The sequence below is a fragment of the Canis lupus genome, chromosome 18, assembly GCF_011100685.1.
Source record: "Canis lupus familiaris isolate Mischka breed German Shepherd chromosome 18, alternate assembly UU_Cfam_GSD_1.0, whole genome shotgun sequence".
Taxonomy (NCBI): domain Eukaryota; kingdom Metazoa; phylum Chordata; class Mammalia; order Carnivora; family Canidae; genus Canis; species Canis lupus.
In genome coordinates, this window is record NC_049239.1 from 32301496 (window position 1) to 32316334 (window position 14839).

General features: G+C 51.3%; 1 protein-coding gene across 1 annotated transcript in view; it reads right to left on the reverse strand.

Annotated features, from left to right (window-relative positions):
* Positions 1-452: 452 nt before the first annotated feature.
* Positions 453-14839, reverse strand: part of LDLRAD3 (low density lipoprotein receptor class A domain containing 3) — a 233095-nt gene continuing 218708 nt past the window's right edge. The window contains exons 5-6 of the mRNA XM_038563024.1: positions 3837-4182; positions 453-3452 (exon numbers count right to left, since the gene is read on the reverse strand). Coding sequence (XP_038418952.1) covers positions 3236-3452; positions 3837-4182 — 563 coding nt within the window. The 3' untranslated portion in view covers positions 453-3235. The remainder of the gene's footprint in view (positions 3453-3836; positions 4183-14839) is intronic.

Sequence of the window (14839 nt, forward strand, 5' to 3'; positions counted from 1 at the left end):
CAATTAGCACATGGTTCCAAAATGAGACTAAGAGAAGCATAAAAAGAAGTTACCATCACTGGTGGGGCCAGTCTGAGCCAATGGGATTCAAAACTAATGACCAGCCTACCTGTGCAAGGGCTATTGAGTGCCCCTGAATATGTGGTCAGAACCTGTTTCAGCTGTCACAGTCACTTGTCCTTTTCCCTCAAATGGCATCCTAGTGACAGAAACTAATGTCCATCTTCTGAACTGACATCCTGGGGGCCCATGATACTAACTGGTGTCCGTGACTTCACTTCTGTATTTCAGCCACACAAGCTATCACCATATTTTGAGGTCCCGTCACTATACTCTTCCTTTTTCTCATTTTAGGATAGCATAAATTCACTCCAGAAGCCATGAGATGTGACCGTTCACTCTTCGTAATGCCACAGAGGCCAGACATGGGTTAAGAAACATTCACACCAATAGAAAGAATGAAACTGCAAGTTTATTTGAAAGTATAAAAATTAAAAAAAACAAAAACAAAAACCCAAACCAAAACCTAGCCAAAACACAAAAAGCAACCACACAAACTTTCCAGTTTACATCAACTTTGAACATCGCACACTATTTGTCAACCATTTTGCAGCATTTTTTTAAACAAGTCAATTTCAGAGTAGGGAGTTGAGTCAGGGGATAAGCCATAGGTTACTGTGATGTGAATTTTAACTCTAAAATAAAAAGAACTTGCTGGTCTCATTTGAGAAAAAAGAGCAGCGATGGTTTTCTGCTTGGTGTAGATTTAGGCAATGTCTAAAAAATATCCTGGATGGAATGAGTTAAAAAAATATTGCTGGCCACTTATTTGCCATCTAGAGAAGGGAGATTAAAAAAAAAAAAAAAAACAACAAAAAAACAGGAAAAATATCCCTGCAGCTTTGGTGTCCTATTTATATATTTTTTAAGAAGATTCATTAAAAAAATCACATCTATAATAAAAATGTCCCTGTGTTTATTTAAAAAAAAACATTAATAGGCTTTCTTATCTACTAAGACCATTTGTTTTTCCTAAGATGCCTGGAAGCAGAAAAGCGAGTGAGATTAATTCACTGCACAATTAATTAAAATTAGAATCCCTTCCTCTAAACAACTTCCAAAATACCAGAAAGAAGCACGGGCCCATCAAAGGGAGAAAAAATAAAGCCATTCTGACTCACAGGAGATGAAATGCTCAGCCAGGGTTCCTAACACACTCTGGCTGCCATCAAAAGTTTTTTTTTATTGGATTACTCGGAAAATAACTCAAATGTTATTTAAAAAAATGAAAGACGCAACTAGGCTCCTTTTTTTTTAACTTAAAAAAGAAAAAAAGAAATCGCCAAGTGGTTAGCTTTCCTCTAACACAGTTTGGATTGGATTAAAAAAAAAAAAAAAAAAGTCCAGAGAATAGGATCACTAAATGCCACGTCGTCCCCCACTCCTGCAGGCTTCATTAAAATGTGCATCACGGAGGTGGCTGAAAATTTCTTCTACTGTGGAAAGAAGTCCTGAAGGGGTGAGAGCTGCCTGGACTGGTCCCACCTGGTTCCAGTTTTGCGCCCCCATGGGTCAAGCGTGGTTTCTTGCCAACTAACGCCCACGCTTCTACCCACTATTTCTCCAGGGAGTGGGCCCCGTGGCGGGCTGGCCACAGAGGAAGAAGAGGAAAGCTAGCATAAACACAGAGACTGAACCGAGGGAGAAAGGCATCCCTCTTTCTGCATCCTTCAAGAACTCGATAAATAATAACTCAAAGTGCAACAATGCACACACGCCTGGTACACGGGTCAGCCGGGAGTGTGACTTCGTATCAAGGCTTAGCGGGACAAAGGTGTGATCTCTGTTTGCATCTCTCTTTGGACCTCACTAAGGGAAAAACAAACAGACAGACAGCTTTCCTATACATATAAATAATCCCTTAACTAGAAGGGAAAAAACAAACACACTGTTTCAAATGCATTTCTAAGAGATTAAAAAAAAAAAAGTCCGAATGGCAAATCTTGACTCCAAATTGTCTACTGTCCACGTCTTTTAGAGGAGGAACTATGGCAAGTCAGAAGAAGCCTGACCCTGACTCTAACCCTAACCCTAACCCTAACCCTAAATCAGGGTGCTGGTTTCTGGGCCCTGGGAAGGGGAGTGTGTGCAGCACAGGGAGCCAGGAGCTCTGGTGGGAGGTACTGAATATGGTTCTTGGGTGTGTCAGAAACCACAGTGGCCTCAGGTCCAAATGCACAGGTAAAACGACTTCTGGGTGTTACAGTCACGTAGGAAGCGAGTGTGGAAGGCTGTAGGAGTGGGCAAGACAGGCCGGGTGTGGACCAGACCCAATTTTTGGCCAATTCAAGTTGGGCCCTCACCCCTTGGCTCTGGGCAGGTCACAGCTGGGGGAAAGGGCTGCAGTGACAGTCCAGAAGCCAGGGAAGGACTGGGGACCGAAGCAGACCCAGGCATGTTAGGAGCTGAGTACGCGTATGAATCTATGGCAGGGGCTCCCTGCCTACTTTGGGATGAGGCTGATGCCAGACGCTGCCGGAGAAAACGCACAGTGAGGATTCCTGGGCAAGCTTTTAAAGCCCGAATCCGGCCAGAGTCGGGGGTTTCAGAGTCGGTCAGAGAACCACACCGGCACTGCCAATGGCTGAAGGGTGTACGTCAGGGCCGACGTGTCCTCGGGCCGCCGCCTCCAGTGCACGAGGGCGGCCTGCAGGACAGCGCGGGCAGAGTGTGGCGCTCACCTGCATTCGTGCCAGGGCGGCCAGCCTGAGGGCCTCCTGGGCGATCATCGGCCCAAACCCCAACGGAGCTGTGAGGTAGCGGCCCCCCGGGAGTGCGGTCCAGCGTCTCCTGCCCTTCGGAACATGCGACACGATGCGGAAGCACCACGTTGTCCCCCACCTGCAATCTAGGGCTGCCTGTTTGGCGGGACGCCGCCAGTAGCAGAGGGGCGAGGTGACGAGTGAGGTCGTGATCCTGGGCCCCGACGGACGAGTGGCCGCCCAGCAGAGCTGCACCGTGTATCAGGTCACCCCGAGGCCGGAGAAACGCCAGGCCTCCCTCTAAAGACTATCCCTGAAATCTGGGGCGGGGAGGGGGCGGGCAGGGGAAAGGAGGGATGCTGACACCCCACATCCCTCCTGGAGGCGCCCCAAGGGGCTTCCCACGAGCGGGCGTTGTCAGGATGGTAACAGTCGGAGCAGATGAGCCCACGTGGACTCTGGAAGTGCCGGGTTCATACGCGGGCAGCGGCCTGGCCAGGCTCCGGGTCCCGAGGGCCCGCGGCGCCGTCGGGGGGGCTGCTGTCGTCGGCGCTCAGCAGGCTGCTGGCCCCCTGGGAGCCGGCGCTGTCAGTGCTGCCGGAGCGTGAGCGGTAGGGGGGCAGGTCGCCTTGGTTCAGGGACTCGGTGTCCGAGGAGTAGGGCGGCGGAGGGAGGTCGTACCAGGCGGGTCTGCAAAGGGAGAGGCGGGGGCGGTGGGGGGCCGGGGGTCAGGAGCCCAGGTCCTGTCTGCGGCTTGCTGCTGCCCACCCCGCAGGACGGCCATCCGAGGTCTCGGGGGACCCCTGCCCCTGCACCAAGATCAAGGGACCGGAAAACGGTCGGTGTGCGGTGCTGCCACGTGCCCGACGGCAGTGACCCATGGGGGGCTTTGGGGGGCCCGGGTGGAGGCTGCCCCGCTCCAGCGAGGGGCCCTGGGGCCTAGGGGGCCCCCACTGTTTGGGATCAACCACTGGCAGGCTCCTGGCAAGCCCTGGGATCCCAGGTGCAGGCACATACTCTGCTTTCCCCATCAATAACCTCCCTCCCCCCACCTCTGCTACCCGGCATACGCACCTTTGGTCCAGTAGGGCCTCTGAGTAGGACGGTGGGGAGCCCACTTCCGATGCGTTCTGCTCGGCCTGGCTGGCCACGTACTGGATGCCGTTGTTGACGTTGTAGGTGACGTTGCAGTGGTGGGGGTGGTCCAGGACCACCAGGCGGGAGAGCAGCACGGGATGCTGCAGCCGGTGCACAGGCAGCGTCATGAGGTTGTTCCTCTTCCGCTGGTGGTGCAAGACCAGCGCCAGCAGGGCCACCACCAGCACGAAGATGACAGAGCTGCCGATGATGGCGTAGGTGATGCTGGGGTAGTACACAAGCTGGTTCTCTGACGTCACAAACACCTGCCCGCTGCCTGGTTCTGAGAAACCCAGAGGGGAGACAGAAGGAGAGAGGTTAGTTAGCATTTTGGTTTACTCTTCCGCTCAAGTCCGTCCCAGGGAATGGATGCAAATGTTCGTAGCGACGTAATTCGCAACAGCAGCAGCCAGAAGGTGGGAACCACACCAATGTCCAGGGACTGGTGAAGGGATAAGTAAAATGTGGGAAAGCCACACCTTGGAATATTATTTGGCCATCAAAAGTACTGATATGTGTTATAACATGGATGAACCTCAAAAAACGTTACGCCATGCCAAATAAGCCAAACACAAAAGGCCAAGTACTGTAGGATACCATTTACATGAAATGTTCAGGAAAGGCAAATTTATAAAGACAGAAAATGGATTAATGGTTGCGGAGGGCTGGAAATTTGCTAGAAACTCACCAGAAGTTTGTAATATAACATCTGAGGAATACCGGTCGGTGCATCCGGGTTCCTCATGTCTGCAGAGTGTTTATTTTTACACCAGGCCTTATGCCAGGCTTTCCAGATTGAGAGCCAGCACAGCACAGCATAAGCTACCATCACGGCCTCTGGAGCCAGACTACGTTCCAATCCCAGCTTCTGTGCCTTCTGGAACTTACTATGTGCCCCTTGTAAAGTGGCAACGTCTCCATGCTGTGACTTCCTCATCAATAAAACAGAGATAGTAACAGTGCCCACCTGACTGGGCTGTCGTGAGCATGAAATCAGCGAATAGTGATGGGGCACTCAGGACAAGAGCAGACACACGGTGCCATGTGGTATGTGCTCAAAACAGGCAAACATGTGCTTTATCCCCTCTGCTTGCCTCACAGCAACTCTAGGAATTAGGTGCTGTCACTGCCTTCTTTTTAAAATGAGGAAGGTGAATCTCAGAGAGTCTAGGCCCCCTGATGAGGGTCACAGAGTTAGGAGGTAAAGAGCCATGTGTGATTTGAGCCCAGTGGTCTGACATCAGAGGCTTGTCCCTCACACTGTGTGTCCTGCGCCCTCTAACCAGACCCGCTAGCTAACCTGCAAGCATCCCTCTAAGACCTTCAGGCAAAAGTCTGGGACCCATCCTACCCCCTTAGGTTGCCAACACCCTCCTCTCCAAGTGTACTAATAAGCCATGCTCCCAATACTCAGGTGAAGGGCTTCCCAGTCAGTGGGACACACTTGGTAACCAAGACACGGCCCAGGCTGGCCCAGGAAACCAGCTCGGTCCCTCCTCAGAGAGCCAGGGACCTCTCATCTCTGCAGAAGAACCACAACCACCCACTGTCGTGGCCCAGTTGGAAGAATAAACACAGCCCAAGTGAGCAAATCTGGTGGCCACTTCCTGGGCCTGTTCCCCCTCCCTCTGAAGCTGTGAGGTTTCAGTGGATATACAGGAAAAATGCAGATGTGAAGTAGTAGCCGTAGCGACCGCCTTCTGCTCGGGCCCCGTGTCCTGGAGCTGGGCCAAGCTTCACTGATCCCTTGTTTATAGACGTGCACCTGTCCCATTCATCACAGTATCCCCAGGACGCAGGATGGGGCCTGACACAGAGCGGGCACTCAACACATGCCTTCAACTCAGTGCGAAAAATACCTGTGTGTTGGCGCACCTCAGTAAGGCAGGTCCTATTATTATTTTATCAGTCCTATTTCCCAGACAGCAAATGGACTCAGAGGTGAATTAACTTGCCTAAGTTCACATAAGATGCAAGTAGAGGAGCGAGGCCTCAAACCCAGGTATTTGTCCATCAGAAAAACCACGCGCTGGGAAACTGGCGATCTCTCCTTTCCTGATCGAAACATCTCTCGACTCTCAAAACACCCTCAATCGCAGACAAACGAAGAGCCTTCCCCCTCAAGCTCCAGGCCTCATGTTCATTCCCTTTCCGGCCACACTCAAACAGGGGCGAGAAGCTTCGATGCTCCTGTAGGCCATGCTTCCGATGATGACAGAAAGGTCCTAGACCAAATGCAGAAATGCAGAGCACGCTGCAGACCTTTGGTGTGTGTGGGGGGGCAGGCTTGGGACTCTTTCGGAGACAGTGAGCTGTGGCACTCTGGGGGTGCTGCTGGAGTCGTGTCTGCTTTCAATGCAGTGGACTAAAAACTGGATGGGAGCAGGCATGCACGTGTGTGTGTGTTCTGCTTCAGAGCTCAGGCTTAAAATAAAACATCCTCTTTATTTTGTGGTCTCCAGCACAGAGTCGAGGGGTTGAGTCCTGGGGCCATCATTTCTAGCTGCTGCCCAAGCAAGTGGCTGCGCTCCTGGGAGCCTCAGGCCCTCTAAGTTTAAAACGGGGGCGGCGGCGGCGGCAGGTGAATCACAGTAGCCAGGTCCTGGATTCCTGGGTTATAGGGTAAAATACTATGCCTGGCCAAGGTTTGCCCTCAGTTAGGGCCAGGTTTTCTCACTTTTTATTTTTATATAAAGATTTTATTTATTTATTCCCGAGAGACACAGACAGAGAGGCAGAGACACAGGCAGAGGGAGAAGGAGGCTCCATGAAGGGAGCCCGACATGGGACTCCATCCTGGGTCTCCAGGATCACGCTCTGGGCAGAAGGCAGATGCTCAACTGCTGAGCCACCCGGGTGTCTCTTTTCTTGCTTCTTCATTGTGGTAAAATATATACATAGCTTACAACATTTCCCATTCTCCCCATTTTTAAGAGTCCAGTGGCATGAAGTACATTCACGTTCACCGCCACCCGTCTCTAGAACTTTCCATCATTCCAAACTGGCTAATGCTAATTCTGAGTGCTCATGTTCTTTTCCCTTATCCTCCCCAACTTCTCTGGACCAGAGGCAGAGGCGGGGAGAGAGTCCCCTTGGTGAGGGCACAGAATGGAGAAGGGAGTAGGGACTGAGTGCATTTCTTTTTAGAGAGATGTGTCTCCTAATAAATGAAAAGCCGGTGGAACCGCCTTCAGGAAACAAACAGGTCCGGAAATTTTAAGACACTGACTTCCGTGCAACCACTCGAAGTTTTAAGCGTGCAAGAGGGAGCGCTTTAAAATGAATGGGATATGAAATGATTGCAAATCTTAACAGTCTCATTTACGTCTCCGAAAGCAGGTTCTCTCCAGATCTGCCCACTTTGGCAGGCGAGAAGCGGCAATCACATTTACACGAGAAATTATGATGTTCCATAATTCAGTGGAGCCTGGTCTCGTTCTTGCTCTGTATGTAAAATGTCATCTTGTATTAATTCATTAACTAGATTCACTTTTCTTAAGAGCTTAATGAGCCCGCTGGCCAAATTACTAATATCAGAGTTGCCTGGGACCTGAGTTCTAAGTGCATAATCCACGGATAATGAAGTTTCCATTTATTCTGGCCGCCCCTCAAGCTGATGCCCTCACGCTCCACTGTCAGACGGCCTGGATTCCTGTCCCGCTGCTGCCGCTTCCACGGCACTAATTGCAGGCGATCTGGTTACCGCCCAGAGACCAGCGCGCTCACAAAACCGCCAGGAGCTCCTGCTGCTGCCTGTGGGAGAGCAGGCCGCGCTGTCCTGACTCCAGGCTGTCCTCTGCCTCAGAGCCATCGCAGATTTGCAGTGATCACAACAGTTTTCCTGCAGATGCCAGTCGAGGGTCCCGAGGACGAGCACCTTTTTCCAACTCACAGGCACGGGCTGGCCTGACGGAGGCCCAAGGGCAGCTGACGCTGGAGACCTGGTGTTCCTTGGCTTCTAAAATAGTCCTTCCTCCAGAAGCAAATCACATTTCCTGTAAGATACAGTTTCTCACCTACCACACTGGCAAAGGCAAAGCTGGAGTTCCCACTATGCCCCCTGGGTCTTGGGAAAATAGGTGTAAATTATTCACGCACGGCTGGTGGGGGGGAGGGAGGGTGAACCGGTACAACTCAGGGTGGTGGTTTACACATCAAAATAAGAACATACGTGTCCTCTGGCCCGGCCATCCCGCTCTCAAGATTCTATTTAATAGACAGACTCACACAGACGAGAAATCGCTTTTTAATATTAGTATGAACTGAGGCACCACTTGTAATAGCACACAGATCAGAAGCGACCTGAACATCTATCTACCTACCAGCTGCGGCCGGCCCGAACTAACCATGGCGCGTCCATACAATACCACACCTGTTTACAAAATTAGGGCAGCTCTGTATATACTTGTGCGGAAAATCTGAAAGATACGTTGATATGTGAGAAGCAGCAAAGTTCATCACATGCACTATTTCTAGGCAAACACACAGAACTGGTAACGCCGGTAGCTCGCTAGGTGGAGAATGGAGGTGAAGGGAGATGTGTTGACCCTTCCTACGTTCTACTCCTTGTCGTGTGTTGTCCCTTCTAAAACCATGCCTACTGTCCACCACCTGTGGTACGGCCTAGCCTGAAGGGGATGTCTCAGTTTGTTTTCGTTCTGCCTTCCCCTGTAACGTGAGGACCCCTCGGGGTCTCACTCACTCACTCACTCATTCGAGAACCCCCACTGGCTCACACTTCCCAAGGATGGCACCAATGCCTCCCACCTCACCTCTGGAGTCCTGTTCTGGAATGTTAACTGCCCATTCCAAAAGACTCCTTACCACTCTTCTGGAAGATCAACTCCGGTGTGCCTTTTAAAGCCTATTTTACTCCAGATTACGTATCTTAAAAAGTCAGGTTAGGGGGCGGGTGGCTCAGTGGTTGAGTGCCTGCCTTTGGCTCAGGGCGTGACCCTGGGGTCCTGGGATTGAGCCCTGCATTGAGCTCCCCGCAGGGAACCTGCTTCTCCCTCTGCCTGTGTCTCTGCCTCTGTGTGTCTCTCATGAATAAATAAATAAAATCTTAAAAAAAATAAAATAAAAAGTCAGATTGACTGAAGTATATGTAGTTGACACACAATCCAATGCCCCCTTTTAAAAATATGTGGTTAGAGGAGTTTCACAGAACGACCAGCTGCATAACTGCGATCACACACGAGACCTGAACCTTTCCAGCCGTCCCTCTGCATCCCTCCCCAGAAGGTCTCTGGGGCTCCTTTGCAGTCCATTCACCGCCCCTGGAAAACACTCTTCTGTTTTCTGTCCAGACAGATTCACTTTTTCCAGCAAGGCTTGTCACTGGAATCATACAGGACGTAGCCTGTAGCATCTGCTTCCTCCGCTTGGCATGATGCTTCTGAGGTTCACCCACTCTTCTGGGTATCAGCACCGCCTCCCTCAGAATGTGGAGTCATGTTCCGTTGCATGCAGGGATCACAGTTCATGTTGATGGAGGGAACCAGGTTGTTTCCAGTTTCTGGAGTGTAGGTCTCTGCACGGATGTACATTTTCCTATTTCCTGTGAGGCCGCCGGATCGCAGGGGAGGGGTATGTTTAACTTTATAAGAACCTCTGCCCGTTTCTTCAAGGTGGCCCCAGCATCCTGCCTCCCCCCAGACCTCTGCACCCTCACCAGCACTGCAGGGGGCTGGTCTTCACCCGCAGCCCTTCTAGCAGGTGTGAAGCGGTGGCTGGCTGGTTTTACGTTGCATTTCCCGGGGGCTAATGATGTCGAGCCTCTGTTCACGTGCTGATATGCCACCTGGAGATCTTCTTTGCTTAAGTGTCCTTCTCTTTTTTTTTTTTTTTTTTTTAAAGATTTTATTTATTTATCCATGAGAGACACAGAGGCAGAGACACAGGCAGAGGGAGAAGCAGGCTCCCTGCGGGGAGCCCGATGAAGGACCCCGGGGTCACACCTTGAGCCGAAGGCAGATGCTCGACCCCTGAGCCACCCAGGCATCCCTGCTAAAGTGTCTCTTCAAATCTCTTGCCCATTTTAAAATCTGGTGGGTTGACTACCTAGTGAGCAGGCGAGGATCCTTTGTATGTTCAAGGATACGAGCCCTTCTCCAGAAATGCTCTTTGCAAGTATTTTCTTCCCGGTTGGTGGCTTGTCTCTTCCTCTACTTCACAGAGTCTTTTTGAAGGTGAGCGTTTTTAAAAAAAATTTTTTTTATGAAGTCTATTGTATTCATGATCTCTCTTACGTCCTGTTTTTTGTACTCTATCCAAGAAACCTTTGCCTAGTAGCAGCTTCACAGCTTTAGTTCCTACGTTTACTTCTCGGATCCACCTGCAAATTAATTTTTGTTTATGGTACGAAGTGAAGTTTAATGTTCTCTGCCCCTCTCCCTTTGGATAATCAATTGTTCCAGCACCATTTGTTTTCTGAAAGCCTATGCTTTCCTATTGAATTACCTTAGCACTGAAAATCAATTGAGCATACAAGTCTGGGTCTATTTCTAGATTCTCTATTGTCTGATTGAACCATATACCAACCTTCATGCGTATACGTGTGTTGGTAACAGGGCTTTACAGTAAGTCTCAAAATTAGGTGTTGTGAGTCCTGTATGCTTTTGTTATTTTTTCCCCAACTGAACTTTCTGATTATGAAAATTCATTAAGAGTGTGTGTGTAGGGGATAAAAAAAATTCATTAAGGAGCACTTGGGTGGCTCAGTGGTTGAGTGTCTGCCTTCAGCTCAGGTCATGATCTCATGATCCCGGGATTGAGTCCCGCATAGGGCTCCCTGCACGGAGCCTGCTTCTCCCTCTGCCTGTGTCTCTGCCTCTCTCTCAGGGTCTCTCATGAATAAATAAATAAAAATTTAAAAATTCATTAAACTTAAATGCAAAATAGAAATGTTCAGGGATCCCTGGGTGGCGCAGCAGTTCGGCACCTGCCTTTGGCCCAGGGCGCGATCCTGGAGACCCGGGATCGAATCCCACGTCGGGCTCCCGGTGTATGGAGCCTGCTTCTCCCTCTGCCTGTGTCTCTGCCTCTCTCTCTCTCTCTCTCTCTCCCTGTGACTATCATAAATAAAATTAAAAAAAAAAAAAGAAAAGAAATGTTCATTGCCCTCCCTCCTCCAAACCTACTAGAACGTAGTCTAGTGTAGACTTCTGGCCAGCTTTTTCCATCAAGGGCTGGGTAGCAGATATCTCATGCTCCGTGGCACACAGCTTCAGTCACGACCACTCAGCTTCATGCTGTCATACCAAGTCAGCTGCAGACGAGCTCCACCGGCGAAAGAGGACGGCTGTGTCCCAATGAAATTTCATTTACATAAACAGGCAGCATCTTGGCTCACTGGCCGTAGTTTCTTGATCTGCAGGGTGTACCCTTCAAAACTATTCTCTACGTGCGTCCACACACACAAGTACTTTTGTTCCTGCCGTGCAGATATTTCCGTGCACGGACATCTCTCCCCACCTGCCCACACCTTTGTTAACGAGTAGCTGTGTTGGATCCCAGTCTATAGATGCATCACAGCTACGACTAACACCCTGCCGAGGTACACGTAGGTGGCTTCCCGGTCTTTGCTGTTGTTGTTGCTGTTACCAGCCACGCTCCAGCAACACACAGGTAGACCAAACAGACCGTGAGAGCCACGAGGGTGGGACCAGGCTCGCTTTCTCGACCATTCTACCGTTGGTGCTCAACACAGCTGTTGAATAAATTAGTGACCTGTGGCCACGGATGCAATTTCTTAGGACAGACTCCCAGATGTTGGTCATTCCCTCAGCCATCTGTTCTCCTGGGTCTGAGCATTCGGGTTGTCTTGATCTCTCTCCTTTACTCTGTCCACACAGAGCCAGCACATGTGGTCCATTTCTGCCATGTGGTGTTTCTCCAGCCTCTGCTTCTGGGCTCCATCTGCGTAGCCACATCCACGCCCAGGCCAGGAAGACAAACTGCCTCGTGGGGCTCTTTCCATCTTCAGCCTCCTGTCTGTGTCACTGTGTGATTCTTGTAAAATTCAGTTCTCAAACCAAGGACCCTCAATGGCTCACATAGCCCTCGTCAGCCAGGCATTCAGACTCCACAGGGTCCCCTGCCTCGGGTTCCCAGCACCAACCCTCGGAGGTATGGGGAAAAGTCCAGGGCCGGGCAGAGAAACACTATTTGCCATGTGACCTGTACCCTACTCCTGATTCAAAATAAGAACATTAATAATACCAACCATCACCACCAACCATATTTGCTTTGGACTTGGAAACACAGTAATAATAATATTATCACGATGACAGCAGTTCTTGCCCTATTGGCAGCATCTTCTGTGTTGTATTATATTCACTCTTATAATCCTTTACACCATCTACTGCAAGTTCGATGGCGTCCCCCCCAAAGATATGTCCATTTGGAATCTCAGACTCTATTTAGACTAAGGGTCTCTGCAGATGAAACTAAGGGAGAGCTCTCAAGATGAGACCATCTTGAAATGAGTGGGCTTTCCATCCGATGAGGAGTGTCCTGAGAGAGAGAAAAGGAGAAGACACAATGCAGATGAGGGAGTAGGCTGTGTGAAGTGGAGGCACAGACGGAAGTCGTGCAGCCCAAGCCAAGGACTGTCCACAATGGTAGGCAGACGCCAGGAGCCAGGAGAGATGCACGGATGGATTCCCCTCAGAGCCCCCACCAAGGGCCAGCCCTGCCAGGGCTCTGATCTGGGGCCTCTGGCCCCCAGAACAGCGAGCAAATACCCTTCTAGTGTTTTAAGCCATCCAGCCTGTGTAGTTTGTAATGGCGTGTACGCCAGCCTATGAAGCAGACCATGTTACAGAAGAGGAAATGGGAACCCAGGCAGATGAAGTAACTGGACCACGTGGTCCAATGCCTCAGTTATTTATTTTTTAAAAAGATTTTATTTATTTATCCATGAGACACACAGAGAGAGGGTGGCAGAGACACAGGCAGAGGGAGAAGCAGGCTCCATGCAGGGAGCCCGATGTGGGACTCGATCCCAGGACTCCAGGGTCACGGCCTGGGCCGACGGCTGAGTCACCCAGGCGTCCCTGGAAGCCGAATTGTTTAGATATAATTCTCGGCTCTGTCACTTATGAGCTGTGTGACCTAGATCAGGTTACTTTACCTCTCTGTGCCCTCATCTGTGAAACAGGATAACAGTAGAACCCACCCATAATCATAGGTTGATTATGGATAAAAAGAGAAAATACATTTAAAAAATTTAGAACAGGGTCTGGCACACAGTACACACTCAACAAACCCTAGTTATTTTATTTTATTTTATTTATTTATTTTTTAAGGGAAGGAAGGGGGAGGGGTAGAGGGAGAGAGAGAACCTTAAACAGGTTCCGCCACCAGCACAGAGCCCGACGTGGGCTCCATCTCACAACCCTGACACCATGACCTGCGCCGAAATCAAGAGCTGGATGCTTAACCGACTGAGCCACCTGGGCGCCCCTACAGAGCCTAGCTGTGACTGACGGCTGCGGTATGGGACTTCTGAGCGGCTTTCAGAGACATGTTCATGGGGGGACATGGCTACTTCCCCAACCTCGGTGCTGAGATGGACAGGACACCTGTCATATTCCCGAAAAGCACCTTCCCCACGTTCTGGAAGCTGGCTTGCTACACGGCAGACAGGGGCACCCCTGGCCCTACGGTGCGGAGGAAGCTCTGTGGCTGTAGCTGCCCACTCACGAGGCCGACGCTGAGAAGCGAACGCCTCAGCCCCCCACCCCCGGCTGCGCAGAGCAGCTCCCGTCGGGGTTCAGCAGCTGCTGAGCCTCCTGACACCCGCCACCCGCGCTGGGCAGGAGCTGGCCCCTTCCAGGGTGCAGGAAGCGCAGGCGGCCTGGGTGAGCGGGTGCACGCGGGCCCCTGCGGGATCAGCCGGCTGCTGGCACGCCCGCCCGGGAACGCTGACTGCCCAGGAATTGCTGAGCGGGCGCCCTTGGAGCTGCCGAGTGCAAAACCTTCCTGAATAATTTCGGAGAAAAGGCTGATAAGAGAAGCCTTAGGAGAGGGGCTCCCAAGAAGCAGCTTTACTGACACGACCTCATTCACCCCTCCTGGAGGTTCCAGAAAGTCTCAGCAAGACCACTCGGGACCCTCGCACCCTAGAAGGAAGGCGGTTTCATGCACCCTGGGCTCTGGGGCTTCCGTCCCACTGCTCCCAGTGCTGGTGGGACAAGGACTCCTCAAAGAGGGGCGCAAGGCATAGCTGATCCCAGGGAGCACCCTGCATACCAGCCCCCAGCCTGTCCTGGTCCCGCACCCTCCCCTCGGCCACCCCTGTCCCCACCTTGGGAGCCTCTGCCCCACCGCCACTCACCCTCTGGCCTTTGTTCCCTTAGCTGCATAGTGGGACTTCTGGAACCCAAATGCCTTTGTTCACGTCACTCCCCTCCTCAGAACCTTCCAGCAGCATCCCTCATACCATATAAAGTCCGAATCTCTACCACGGCCTCTACTTCTGCTCCTCCCCAGCTTCTCGCGCTGCAGACTCACTGGCCTCCTTTCTGTGGTTTCAGAACACGCCAAGCACATGCCTGCCCCAGGGCCTTTGCCCGTGCTGCATGTTCTCTGCTCTGAATGCTGCTTCCCGGGAATCTGCATGACTCACACTCTATCCCACCCAAGTCCCTGTCCCAGATCGGTGTCAGTGGGAAGACTTTCTGAGCCACCGCCAAGCCTCTCCATCTGTCCCCTCCCTCCTCTGGCCTTATCTTCTGTCACAGCCCTTGTCCCCACCCGTCACCGTCTGCCGTATTTGTATGCAATCACCTCTTCCCTACTGGAATGTAACTGGGTGGGCAGGGCCGTATCCTGCTCAGTCATCACTGTGTTCCCAACGCCTAAGATGCTGCGTGGGAGAAAGTGGGCAGAGGGTCTCTAACTCCGGTGACTCTCAAAGTCTGGTCTCAGCGTGT